This window comes from Eretmochelys imbricata, chromosome 5 (genome assembly GCF_965152235.1).
Source record: "Eretmochelys imbricata isolate rEreImb1 chromosome 5, rEreImb1.hap1, whole genome shotgun sequence".
Classification (NCBI taxonomy): domain Eukaryota; kingdom Metazoa; phylum Chordata; order Testudines; family Cheloniidae; genus Eretmochelys; species Eretmochelys imbricata.
Window position 1 is genome coordinate 50,960,809 of NC_135576.1, and position 12,534 is coordinate 50,973,342.

Sequence of the window (12,534 nt, forward strand, 5' to 3'; positions counted from 1 at the left end):
GTTTGTACAGCTCCTAGCACAATAGAGTCATGTGTTTGTACAGCTCCTAGCACAATAGAGTCATGATCCTGATTTAGACTTTTTAGGACTACTGCAATACAAATAATAAATACAGCGGCACAGAAACACAATTAAAATTGAATAACCTAAGTTCCATCCCTCAGAGATGGAAAATGATATTTGTGAGTTCTAGTTTTAGTTTGTTGGAAGCCCATTGGAAATCTTGAGACTGTAAGATTAAGTATTATTTTGAAAGGTCCATTGTGCATATGTAACAGTCCTCCACAGAAGTTGTCATCGATTTGAAGATTCATTTGGATTGAACAGGAAAATGGCTAAGAAAAAGTAAAGTGAACTAAAAATGTCCATCAGGAATGTACCCTGAACAAGAACGTATGGGGGAAAATAGCTTGTCTGTTTAAAAAAAAGCAAGTCCTACAATCGTTTTCTTTTTTAAAGACGTACAACTGTGACTTTCTTCTAGTCATTTATATCATGTCTGAAAAAGTGTTTCCTATCTATCTTGCTTAAAGAATAGATTTAGTTAAAGCCGTAATTTGTGTGGTGCATTTTTGTTTTGTTTTGTTTTATTACTTTTATAAGTATGGTATCCTTCCTCAATGTCCTGCAGCTGTAGGGCAACAGTTCCCTTTCCAAAGAGCAGCACAGATTTGGAAATGATGCTATCGTGACACTGTTGTACATGGGTTGTTCTCCTTGACACTAGTGCCTCAACTTCTCATAACGTAGAACTGTATTGCACATGTTCACAGCCTAGCTGTGACAGCAGTGCTGAGTGTAACTGGCATGCAAGATTCCCGCTCCTCTTCAAGCTGTTCTGGAAGGGCAAACAGTACTGCAGGAGAGGCAGTTAGTGAAGAGGATGTGTGTGTATGTAGATATATACACACACACATTCAGGGGTAAGGATTTCAATCCCCACTTCAAAATTATTCTTTTAACAAAATAGTGTTTAGTTTGTTTCTAAAAAGAAAAAAAAGATTGTTTTGAGGAAAGGACTGATGTCATCACTTCCCTAAAAGTATTGAGCTAGCTCCTCCTCTATCTCCATTCAACCATAAAGGCCTGGTATGAGTGTGTCTGTGTTGGCGGTGCTCTTTCCCTGATAGTATAAGAAGTCCTACTATCTGTGTTAATAGACACAGTCTACATTTTTTTAACTGCTTTGGTTTCCTAGTTTGTGTGATACATTCTATTTTTCTCTTAATTAAAAATAGTGTGAAGCTCTGAAGAAGAGTAAAGAAGAAGCGTATATAATGGCAGATGCCTTCAGAATTGCGTTTGAGCAGCAGTTAATGCAGAGGAAGGACCAGGCTTTGAGGCTCACACAAGTGAATAAGATCTGTAAAAAAGAAACAAAACTTATAAACTGGAAACGCCTGAAAGAGGATGGTAACTGTGATGTTTCATAATTTTGTTGTTGTTGGAATTTAAGTAAAATTAATAAGTATCAATAGGAAAGAGGATAGGTTTATTAAAGAGTTACAACACTCTGTTTCATTCACAGCTGTGATCCAATTGCTGACCTAAGAATCCTGAGAATCAAGAAAAAAGGAGAAAAGTGATGTGAAAACTGCAAATACATCACAATACTGTGTCAACTAGTTAGGGATTTTCTGCTGGAGTTTCACAACTTCTATTTTAGGACTTCTGTATGTAAAAAGAACTTTCTTGTAATCACTAACAATAACTTTAACAGTATATTGGATCTATCAGTCTAGGTTTTTTAATCTAATTTTTTTATCCTGCACTCAGAGGATATGGTCTGAATAAAATCGCTGAAAAAAATCCTTAACTATAGCACTAATAACATATTGGATATTATAGCTGCAGAGATCTTCAAAATCAAACATACTTTACACCATTTATGATATTTGTTTATCTTTTGCATGCAACTTGGACTGTGAAAGTAGACTGGTCTCTTTAGTCAATCTCACTTTTAGGTTATCCTGTAGTAGCACAGTGCATCACATTTCAGTTGTAAATATTGCAGAGGAAATGTTTGTTCTTCTTTGAGTAGTGTCGCTATGGATGCTCTACTTTAGTTAATTCAGATGTGCATGTGCCTCTTGAGAACCTTGATTAGAGATTTTCCATAGGCAGTGTCCATTCAGTTCATGCATGCCCTCTATACAACCTCATGCCACACACACCGAGGTTATATAGCAGGCAAACTGCCCTCAGTTCCTTCTTTACAAGCTCGGACTGAGATGGAGCTCTAGTGTGTCCACCTTGTGCATGCATCAACATGTTTTGCTGTTGTTCTATTGTTAGTTTAGTGTGTCTAGTTAGAATTAGTTGTAGATAGTAGTGAGAGGTTTGGATTTTTTCCTCCCTCCCCCACCCCTTTATTTCCCCCTGGGGAGCTTATTTGGCCTGGCTGGGCATGCCTGGCTTCCCAGGTTTCAAATGTTGCTTCTCTTGTCGGGAAGCTGTCTGGTCAGTGATGGCCAATCTAAGTGCTGCCGTTGCTTGGGAGAGTCCCAAGTCTCCCAAAAGTAGCTTCTGCCTGACTCTAAAATCTAGAGCATGGAAGAATCGGGAAACCAAATCGAAACTTTGGATGATGGAGCATTCCTTTCAACCCACTTCTAAGTCAGGTCCAGGGACTGCCTCCTATAATCTGTCTCCAGTGCCCTCCAGTGCCTGACCTCAGCTAAGGTTTCCCTAAGAGGGGTGGGGGAAGATCATGGAGGACTCAAGGAAGGTAGCGAAGAAGAGGACCTTGGTCTTCCACTACAAGAGCCAGCTCCCAAAAGGCCCCAATCTCCTTCTAAGTCTGCAGTGTCAGAGGCCTTGCCTTCTTGACTCAGTACCATGGAGGTGAAGGACTCTTCCTCTGGTACCAGTGGGGCTGGGAGATCCTGGAGCACTTTGGAGAAGCACAGCTCCTTGGTACCATCTGGGGAGGACAGAGTGGCCCAGGACATATACTCCTGTAGAACAGCACCATCTACATCAGACTCAGCAGTGGTGTCTTTGCATTCTGGTCCATCAGTACCAGCAAAATCAAAGCACCAGACACCTTTGGCCTCAGCATCTATATGCTCCAGATTAACAATACCCTCCACCTCAACTGCTGCATCAGTACCAACCCACTTGCTACCCCAGGAATTCTGCTACTCCAGGGACTTGTCAGTGTTAGACGAGCTGGAGCCTCACTGCTAATGGATGCCGACTGACTCTCAGTACTGAGACCCCAGTCCCCATTACCAGATTACCATTGCTACCTTTCAGGATTCCCCACCCTTTTCTACTGGGTCCCTCCTCCCCATTAAAGGACATTGAGGAGGATGAAGGAGATGTTCAAGTGATCTCTTATCAGTGCAGAGTTGCCTTTGCATCATTACAGGAACCCATACTTTGACAAGGATTCTTATCCATATCAGGGATGGTGGGATCAGTCCTGGGTACCACCCCTTCTCCTGTAGAGGCCTCCCTAGTGGCTATACTGAGATCTTCGGGCAGCATATTGGGAGCAATTTGCCAGACTTATGGCTCCATTGCACCAGGAGACGAGGGTTTCACCGTCTCTTCCACCAAACCCCTGGCACGAGGAGACCTTTGAGGAACAGGCAAGTGGGGTGGGCAAAGATTCCACCCCTTAAACTCCTATTTCGTCTTCATCCCTGGACGATGCAGTTATGCGTCCGCTACCACCGATGTCAGACAATTTTCGCCAGTTCCAAGACCTGGTGAAGAAGATGGCTGACACCCTCCAGATACCTCTTGAGGAGGTTAAAGACTCACAACACAATCTCCTGGACATTCTGCAGTTGACAACCACCCACCCCAGTTGTGCTACCCATTAATGATGTACCCCTGGATCCAGCAAAGACTGCTTGACAAAATCCTGCCACCATCCCACCAAGTAGTAAATGGTCAGATAAGAAATATTATGTTTCCTATAGGCATTCAGAATTTTTGTTTTTCCTCCTTCCCACCTAATTCCCTGGTGGTGGATGCCATAAACAAGGTGGTAAACAGCATTATGCCAGGTCTACCCCTTATGATAAGGATCAGAAGAGGTTTGACCTTTTTGGCTGAAAGGCGTACTCATCTATGACCCTCCAGTTTTGGATCACAAACTAGCAGGCAATCATGGCCACGTATGACTTTATGAATTACAACTAGTTTTACAACCGTTATTAAATATCTTCCACAGGAGCATAGAGAGAATTTCTAGGCCATCAGTATGGAGGATCAGTTATTATCAAGAGCCTCTGTTCAAGTGTCCTTAGATGCCATGGACATTGTGGCTAGATCCATCTCCACCACGATTGTCGTGTATGGGGCGTTGTGGCTCTCAGCTGTCGGTATTCCTGAAAGAGTTCGGAATACTACTGAGGACTCTCCTCTGTGATTGTCATAGGGACTGTGAATGAGTCCCTGTACATGCTGAAGACTCCAGGACCACAGTGAGGTCTCTAGGTATGTGCACCTCTACAAACAAGAGGAGATATAGCAGTTCTCAAATCGCATAGAGATTGTACCTGGCCCAGTTCTCTGGATTTCACTGAACCACCAAATCTGCTAGAAAGAGATGCATCTGAAGAAGTGGGTTTTTTTACCCATGAAAGCTTATGCCCAAATAAATCTGGTTTCAGAGTAACAGCTGTGTTAGTCTGTATTCGCAAAAAGAAAAGGAGTACTTGTGGTATAAATAAATAAATAAATAATAAATAAATCTGTTAGTCTTTAAGATGCTACCAGACTCCTCGTTGTTTTTGTGGATACAGACTAACACGGCTACCCTCTGATACTTAGAAAGAGATGAAAATTCCTGAGGAAAAGACCTTCTCACCTGCCTTCAGTGAACACCCAGTCCTTGTCAAAACAACAGTTTTGATGGGTTGGTTGAGGTTCAACTCCTTCTTCTCTTCTAGTTTGCAAGCTGCAAACTTTCACCCACCATCCCACTTTTTGAGACTGTCTTTCCCATTTCCAACAGGCCTGGCATCTTATTACAACAGACAAGTTGGCCATGGACATTATAACATCAGCTACATCATCCACTTTACGTCCGTCCCACTTTCTTCCCTATCCCTCTTCAGGGACGCCTCTCAGGAGACTATACTGAGTCAAGAGATACACTCTCTCCTTCGTTTAGAAGTGATAGAACAAGTCCCATCTCCTCACAGTGGGATCAGGGGTGACTGAACAAATTGTAAAGTCTTAAAAGTTCAGAATGGTGACTCTGGCAGTTACAATCCCTTCTCTAGAGGCAGGAGATTGTTTTTTATCCCTCGACCTACAGGACACCTATTTCCATATGGCAGTAGATCCTGCACACAGAAAATACCTATATTTCACCCTGGACCTCGATTATTTTCAATATTGAGTATTCCCTTTGGCCTCGCTTTAGCCCCAAGGGTGTTCTCAAAAGTTCTTGCGATAGTAGCCATTTGTCTTCAGCAAGAAGAAATTTTAGTCTCCCCATATCTCAATGACTGGCTACTCAAGGACTGATCTTATGAACTAGTACTAACTTCCATCCAGATAGCCCCCTCTCTCTCTTTCTCTTGCAGGAATTGGAAGCTAAATGCAAAAAAAGAAAAAAAAAACAATTTAGCCCCTTTACAGAGAATACAATTTATAGGGGTATATTTAGATTCATTGGCAGCCAGGGCCATCCTTCCCACAGACAGATTCATAATTTTGGCAAAACTGGTGGAGACAATTAAAGGAAGCCCTTGCACTACAGTAAGGAACTGTTTGCAGCTCCTGGGTCATATGGCAGCTTACACTTTCATGACCAAGCGTGCAAGACTATGCCTCCACTGTTTTCAGGGTTGGTTCCAAAGGATCTGTTCCTCAACCAGAGACTGTTCGGACAAACAGGTCACAGTTCACTTCTGGGTGAAGAGTGCCCTAGACTGGTGGAAAAATCAGTTCAGTGTCTGCGTGGGCATCCCTTTCATCCACCCAGGTCCAACAATATCTGTGACAACAGACGGATTACTGTTAGGGTAAGGCGCATACCTCAATACCCTAACAACTCAGGGCAGATAGTCATCTCAGGAAACCAGTCTTCATATCAACCTGTTGGAACTCAGAGGAGTCAGGAATGCCTGCCTTCAGTTCCTACCTCTTATCGGGGCAAATCAGTCAAGATCATGAGGGATGGTGTGGCTTGCATGTTCAACAAACTGGGAGGAGCAAAATCCCCCTGATTATGTGCCAAAGCTATAGTTATGGAACTGGTGAATAGCCCATCAGATTCAGATCTCAGCCATTTAATTCTCTGGAGTCCAGAATGTCACAGATGATACGCCCAGAAGGGGCTTCTCCAGGACTATGAATGGGAGTTGGACTCTCAAATTCTTCATGTGATATTCCACAGGTGGGGACTTACAAAGGTGGGCATATTTGTCACATCCAGCAACAGGAAGTGCCCCTTATACTGCTCAAGAGGAGGCCAAAGTCTTTGGGAGATGCCTTTCTCCTTCCTTCGTATAGACAAAGGGCTTATTCTATACATTCCCTCCAACACGACTAATTTTAAGAGTGATGAACAAGATCAGACAGGACAAGACCAGGGTTTTCCTTATAGTACCAACCTGGCTGAGGCCAAGTTGGTATCCTTATCTGCTTAATCGGTGTGTCCAACTGACGTTTAAGCTTTTGACCATCTGTCATCTCTTTTCTCAGGATACAAATTGTGTGTTTCGCCCCAGCCTAGAGATCCTTCATCTCCAAGCATGGCTCATAGATGTCCACAGGCTTAGAATCCACCTGCTTGACAGGAGTACAACAGGCATTACTAAACAGTAGATGGGAGTCAACTTACCTTCAGAAATGGAAAAGGTTCAACCAGTGGTATCGCTGTCACGGCCTTGTGCCTGAATCTTCTTCACTCTCAGCCATCCTGAATTATCTGCTAGACTTGAAGAGATCAGGGTTATCAGTTATCTCCATTAAGATTTATTTGGCTGAAATATTAGCATTTCAGTCTCCACTAGAGGGATTTTCTATATCTGCTCACTCTGTGTCCTCTAGATTTATTAAGGGTTTGGGGAACCTTGACCCCACCCCCAGGTTAAGGATCCTACTCCAACTTGGGATCTCAAACTAGTACTTAGATAATTTATGAGACCTCTGTTTGAACCTGTGGTGACTAGCACCTTGTTTCATTTATCTATGAAGATGGTCTTTCTAGTCACTATCATGTCAGCCCACAGGGTTGGGGAGAATGGGGTCTTGGTGGGAAACCCCCCCCATTTATGATATTTTTCAAGGACGAGGTCTACTTATGACCACATCCAAAATTCTTACCTAAGGTGCTGACGGATTTCCATCTTACCCATTCTATTCATTGACTGGTATTTTTCCCTAAACCACTCAGCATGAGACCTCCTTTCATACATGGAATCTGAGATGAGCATTGACCTTTTATCTGGATCAGAACAAGCAATTTTGGAAAGTATCTAGACTGTTTGTCTCCATTGCAAAAAGATTCAAGGAATCCATGAATTCTTCACAGAGATTTTCAAGGTGGATCTCTGAGTGTATTATTGCTTGCTACGATGCAGCTGGTGCTATACCCCTCCAAAGGATAATACAGATTCTGCCAGATTGCAGGCAACTTCCACAGCTTTAGTCAAAAACCTTTCAGTGTTTGAGATGGGCCCATCTAGCAGCTCTGCCTTAGTGCATAGTTTTTCTGAACATTGTGCCTTGGTTCTTGCCATCAGATCTGATGTAACACTTGGTTCTGCTCTACTGTCTTCAGTCTTGGACTTGATTCCGAAGCTCCCCATCCCCAGTGGGGATACTTCTTGGGAGCTGCCCGAAGTGGAGCATCCATAGGGACACTACTTGAAGAAGAAGTTACTCACCTTGTGGGGTAACTCTGTTTTTTTGAGACATGTGTCTCTAAGGATGCTCCACTATCCACCCTCCTCCCCCCTGCTTCAGACTGCTCTTTGTTGCACGGTCAGATAGAGAAGGAACTGAGGGCAATTTGCCTGTGCAGCCCTATATATTGTTGGTGTGTGGCCTGTGGTTGTATAGAGGGCATGTGTGAGTCGAATGGACACTGCTAATGGAAAATCTCTGACCAATGGCTTGAGAGGCACCTGAAGTAACTGAAGAGGAGCACCCATAAGGACACGCATCTTGAAGAACCGCAGTTACTGCACAAGGTGAGTACTCTTTTCTTTTAAAAAAAAAAAAAACCACCAACAACTTTTATTTAGAATTGTAATGACCTTTTGTGAAAAGATTTATATTGTTTTTAGGATTTATACCAGTTTATTGTTACAAATCTTAATTCTGGGCAAGATTTAACCTACAGTTTTAGTTGCTATATTTTTTTTATAAAAAAGAAAAATTTGTTGATAGTACTAATTTATTTTATAGAAGTATTATGATTAGGGCTATGATTTTGTCACAGAGGTCTCGGAAGTCACAGATTCCGTGACTTCCAGAGACCTTGGTGACTTGAGCCCCCAGCTCCTGAGAGCTGTAGGGTCCCCTGCGACCCCTAGCAGCTGGGAACTTCAGGGGGCCAAGCTCCCAGCCGCAGAGGGAGGCAGGGTTGCCCTGCAGGCAACTCCCAGCTGGGGCGGAGGCAAGGGTTCCCAGAGCTTTGAGGCAACGGGGAGACCCCAAACTCCTAGCTGCTGCGGGCAGCGGGGCTCCCGGGAAGTCCGAGCTGCTGTGGGCTCCCTGGAGCATGGAGCCGCTGCACGTGCCCGGGAGCACAGAGCCGCCAGTGGTGGCATGGGGCTCGGAGCCTCCGTGGACACCCCAGGGCTCGGAGCCACTGCAGGTGGCACCAAGCAGTGAGCCTCTGCAGGAAGCATGGAGCTCTGAGCCTCCATGGGTGGCCGGGGTGCCCCAAGCTTGGAACCACTACAGGTGGTGAGGGGACCCTGCACCTCCAACCCAGGTCCCCTTGGGTGATGTGGGGAGCCTGCAGCTCCCCATTTTGTCATGCATATTTTTAGTAAAAGTCACAGATAGGTCACGGGCTTCTGTGAATTTTTTTTTTTTTATTGCCCGTGACCCGTCCGTGATTTTTACTAAAAATATGTGTGACAGAATCTTAGCCTTAATTATGATGTATGATAAATTCACACGGTAAGGGAATTACAACTTTGAATTAAGCACAGAAATGTGTGTTGAATATCCCCCACTCCCTAGGCAATTTAAGAAATATTGCATAATATAAAAACAAGTTTTAACTACTTTTAGAAAACATTCTTATTATCAATAATACTTGGCACTGGCCATCTGCAGATCTCAGATTGATCTGTAAAGGAGAGGAGTAAATATCATTATCCTTATTGTACACATAGGAAAACCGAGGAACAGAAAATATTAAGTGCTTTGTTCATTAATCCACAGCAGAGCTGGGAACAGAATCCACTTCCAGTCCCATGTGTTATCCACTGACCCACTGCTCTTGTGGTTTGTGAAATCTGCTGGGGTTTTTTCTTTGTTTGCTAAAGAGCCCCCAGAATGTAACATTCTGACATGGGATATATTTTAGAAGTTTTCATTAAACTACTGATTATTCTGGTGTCTTTGTTCGCTAATTATATGTCCTGAGGCATCTTCAGCAAACATAAAAAGAACTTAAAAATTCCACACTCTTTTTATAGTGGGATATTAGCATATATTTCTAGACTTAACTCAGGATAGTTTATCCTTCGTTTATTTTAATCTTCATTGAAATTTAAAAAATATCTATTTAGCTGTTTAAGACTTCCAGCTTTTTACATTTATTTCAAAAAACCTTTTTTAACCTAGCATATAGTGTCCCTTTTAGAAAACAAAAAACAGAACAAGTAGGGATTGCTATAATAATACCTAGTCTCTTGTATGGTGTTTTTCATCAGTAGATCTTAAAGGACTTCACAGTCTTTATAGAAGAGCCAAAGTGTATTTCTCATGCAGTTCCAGAAGTTTCCATTTTGTTGAACCATGTTTGCAATAAAAAGACTATTTTTATCATTGGTGTGGGCCAGCACAGCATTGCATGCAAAACCATTTTCCATATTGTGTCCAATGAAAGTCAACTATAATTTGGATTACCACTTTATAAGCCGTAGTTCCTTCCATATCTTACTTTGTAAATGTATATTTTTTCCCAAAGTCAACCTCTTTTTTGCTTAAAGAATACTAGTTTTCATGTCCTTGTGTATTTCAAATGAAGTGCATTCCTTTTCTCAGGACTTGTTATGTTGCAAGGGAACAAGAAAAATCTGGGACAAAAGTTGACGGGCATGCTTATTTCTGATGCTGACTGTAGGAAAATGGAAGAATTGGATAATCCTCATGAAATCCTTAGGATGCTAATAGATTTGGTTAGTATCTTAAAAAAATCTCAAAAAGGCATATTGATCAAAGTTGGCTTTGTTCCCTCTGAGCAAACAAATATTGTTGACTCACATATGATGATGTTCTAAGGAATCATTTATAAATTAGATTTCCTTTTTCCTTTTTAATACGAATACAGTTGAATGATAAAGAAGAGGCTTTGGCTCATCAAAGAAAGGTTAGTTATATGCTGGCTCGTACAATGGAGGAAAAAGAAGATGCATCAAAGCAGAGTAACGAAACCAATCTTTCAGGAGAGAACATTATTCTGAAGAACCATCAGTGTACAGCTTCAGAATCTCAAGAGTCAACTGATCCTGAATATTCATGTTGCCAAAATCTTGGCTCTCAGGACAACACTTGCTCAAATCTCAACACGAAAATATATCAAAAATCAGCAAGACCACTTAAAAAATCACATTCCTGGCCATCCAGGAATTGTAAAGAAAATTATGTGCAAGGTATAGCTGAAACTACAGATATGAATTGTACATATCAAGAGCACTCGGAATTAAAAAATAACTTGTGATAGTGCCAAGGCACAAGTAAGCCTTGCAGACCACGCCCTAGGCATCCCTAAATTTAAACTCTAATTCTGTAATAAAATTCCAGGAATATCTGGTTTATGAACTACTTTTCTAAAGAACATAGTTCAGTACTCAGGTTAAAAATGTTAAAATACTTATTTTTTTAATTATGTTGTACTGTAAAAGCCTTTTTAGACTTTATAAACTGTCTGTTTACTGTCTGCTTCTGTGTGTGCCTGCTACTATGAAAAAAAGTCGGTCAAAAATTTTTGGAAAGATTAATTAATCAAGGTGGCTTGTTTTTGCTGTGGGGATGGTTTTGTCTTTTACCTGTTCTTTTCCTCTTATGTCTGATAACCAAAATAAAGATGTTAAAAAACCATTTGATTCTCTTCCAACTCTGCCATGTGCTTAAAAAGAAGGCATAAGAAATATGTGAAAAGCCAAGAGTCGTGCTGTGCTGTATCTGTAGTTCATTAATTAACATTAGCAATGCTGGATGCATTTCAAAATCCTGTATGTAACACACAGCAGCAAAGACCATTCCAGATTGTCGCAACAAATAGCTTCATGGTTTCAGTGTTTGTTTTGTTTTATTATGTAAGTTATAATTATACCAGTGTTTTGATATACCTTATTATTAGGGCCTTACCAAAGTCATGGTCTATTTTGTTCAATTTCATGGTTGTAGGATTTAAAAAACAATACATTTCATTATTTTGGCTATTTAAATCTGACATTTCACGGTGTTGTAATTGAAAGGATCTTGACCCAAAAAGCTGTTGTGGGAGGGTAACAAGGTTATTGTAGGGGGTTGTTGCAGTACTGCTGACCTTACTTCTGTGCTGCTGCTGGCGGCAGTGCTGCCTTCAGAGCTGGGCAGCTGGAGAGCGGCAGCTGCTGGCCGGGAGCCCAGCTCTGAAGGCAGAGCCACTGCCAGCAGCAGCGCAGAAGTAAGGAGGGAATGGTATGATATTGCTAACTTTACTTCTAGGCTGCTGTCTGGCGAGCTGGGCCGTAGGGCAGCAGCCGCCTCTCCAGCAACCCAGCTCTGAAGGCAGCAGCGCAGAAGTAAGGGTGGCATGGTATGGTATTGCCACCCGTACTTCTGCACTGCTGCTGGTGGGGTGCCGTCTTCAGAGCTAGACACCCGGACAACAGCGGCCACTCTCCAGCCGCCCAGCTCTGAAGGCAGCACAGAAGTAAGGGTGGCAATACTACCTAGCCCCCCTTAAAATAACCTTGTGACACCCCCCCGCAACTGACCTCCCCCTGCAACTCCCTTTTGTGTTAGGACCCCGAATTTGAGAAATGCTGGTCTCCCCCGTGAAATCTGTATAGTGTAGGGTAAAAGCACACAAAAGACCAGATTTCACGGTCTGTGATGTGTTTTTCATAGCTGTGAATTTGGTAGAGCCCTACTTATCATAAGGTATTAACTTTCTGAGACTACACTTAAACATAATTTTTATCAGCTATTTGGACACAGTCCAAAAGTTTCAGAGTAACAGCCGTGTTAGTCTGTATTCGCAAAAAGAAAAGGAGTACTTGTGGCACCTTAGAGACTAACCAATTTATTGGTTAGTCTCTAAGGTGCCACAAGTACTCCTTAGTCCAAAAGTTGACTTACACTGAAACTTTCTGGGAAATAGCCTTCCAG

At 42.3% G+C, this 12,534-nt stretch overlaps 1 protein-coding gene across 1 annotated transcript in view; it reads left to right on the forward strand.

The window, feature by feature from the left end:
* Positions 1-11,256, forward strand: part of CCDC125 (coiled-coil domain containing 125) — a 37,512-nt gene extending 26,256 nt beyond the window's left edge. The window contains exons 10-12 of the mRNA XM_077817112.1: positions 1,239-1,413; positions 10,201-10,334; positions 10,487-11,256. Coding sequence (XP_077673238.1) covers positions 1,239-1,413; positions 10,201-10,334; positions 10,487-10,876 — 699 coding nt within the window. The 3' untranslated portion in view covers positions 10,877-11,256. The remainder of the gene's footprint in view (positions 1-1,238; positions 1,414-10,200; positions 10,335-10,486) is intronic.
* The last annotated feature ends 1,278 nt before the right edge of the window (positions 11,257-12,534 follow it).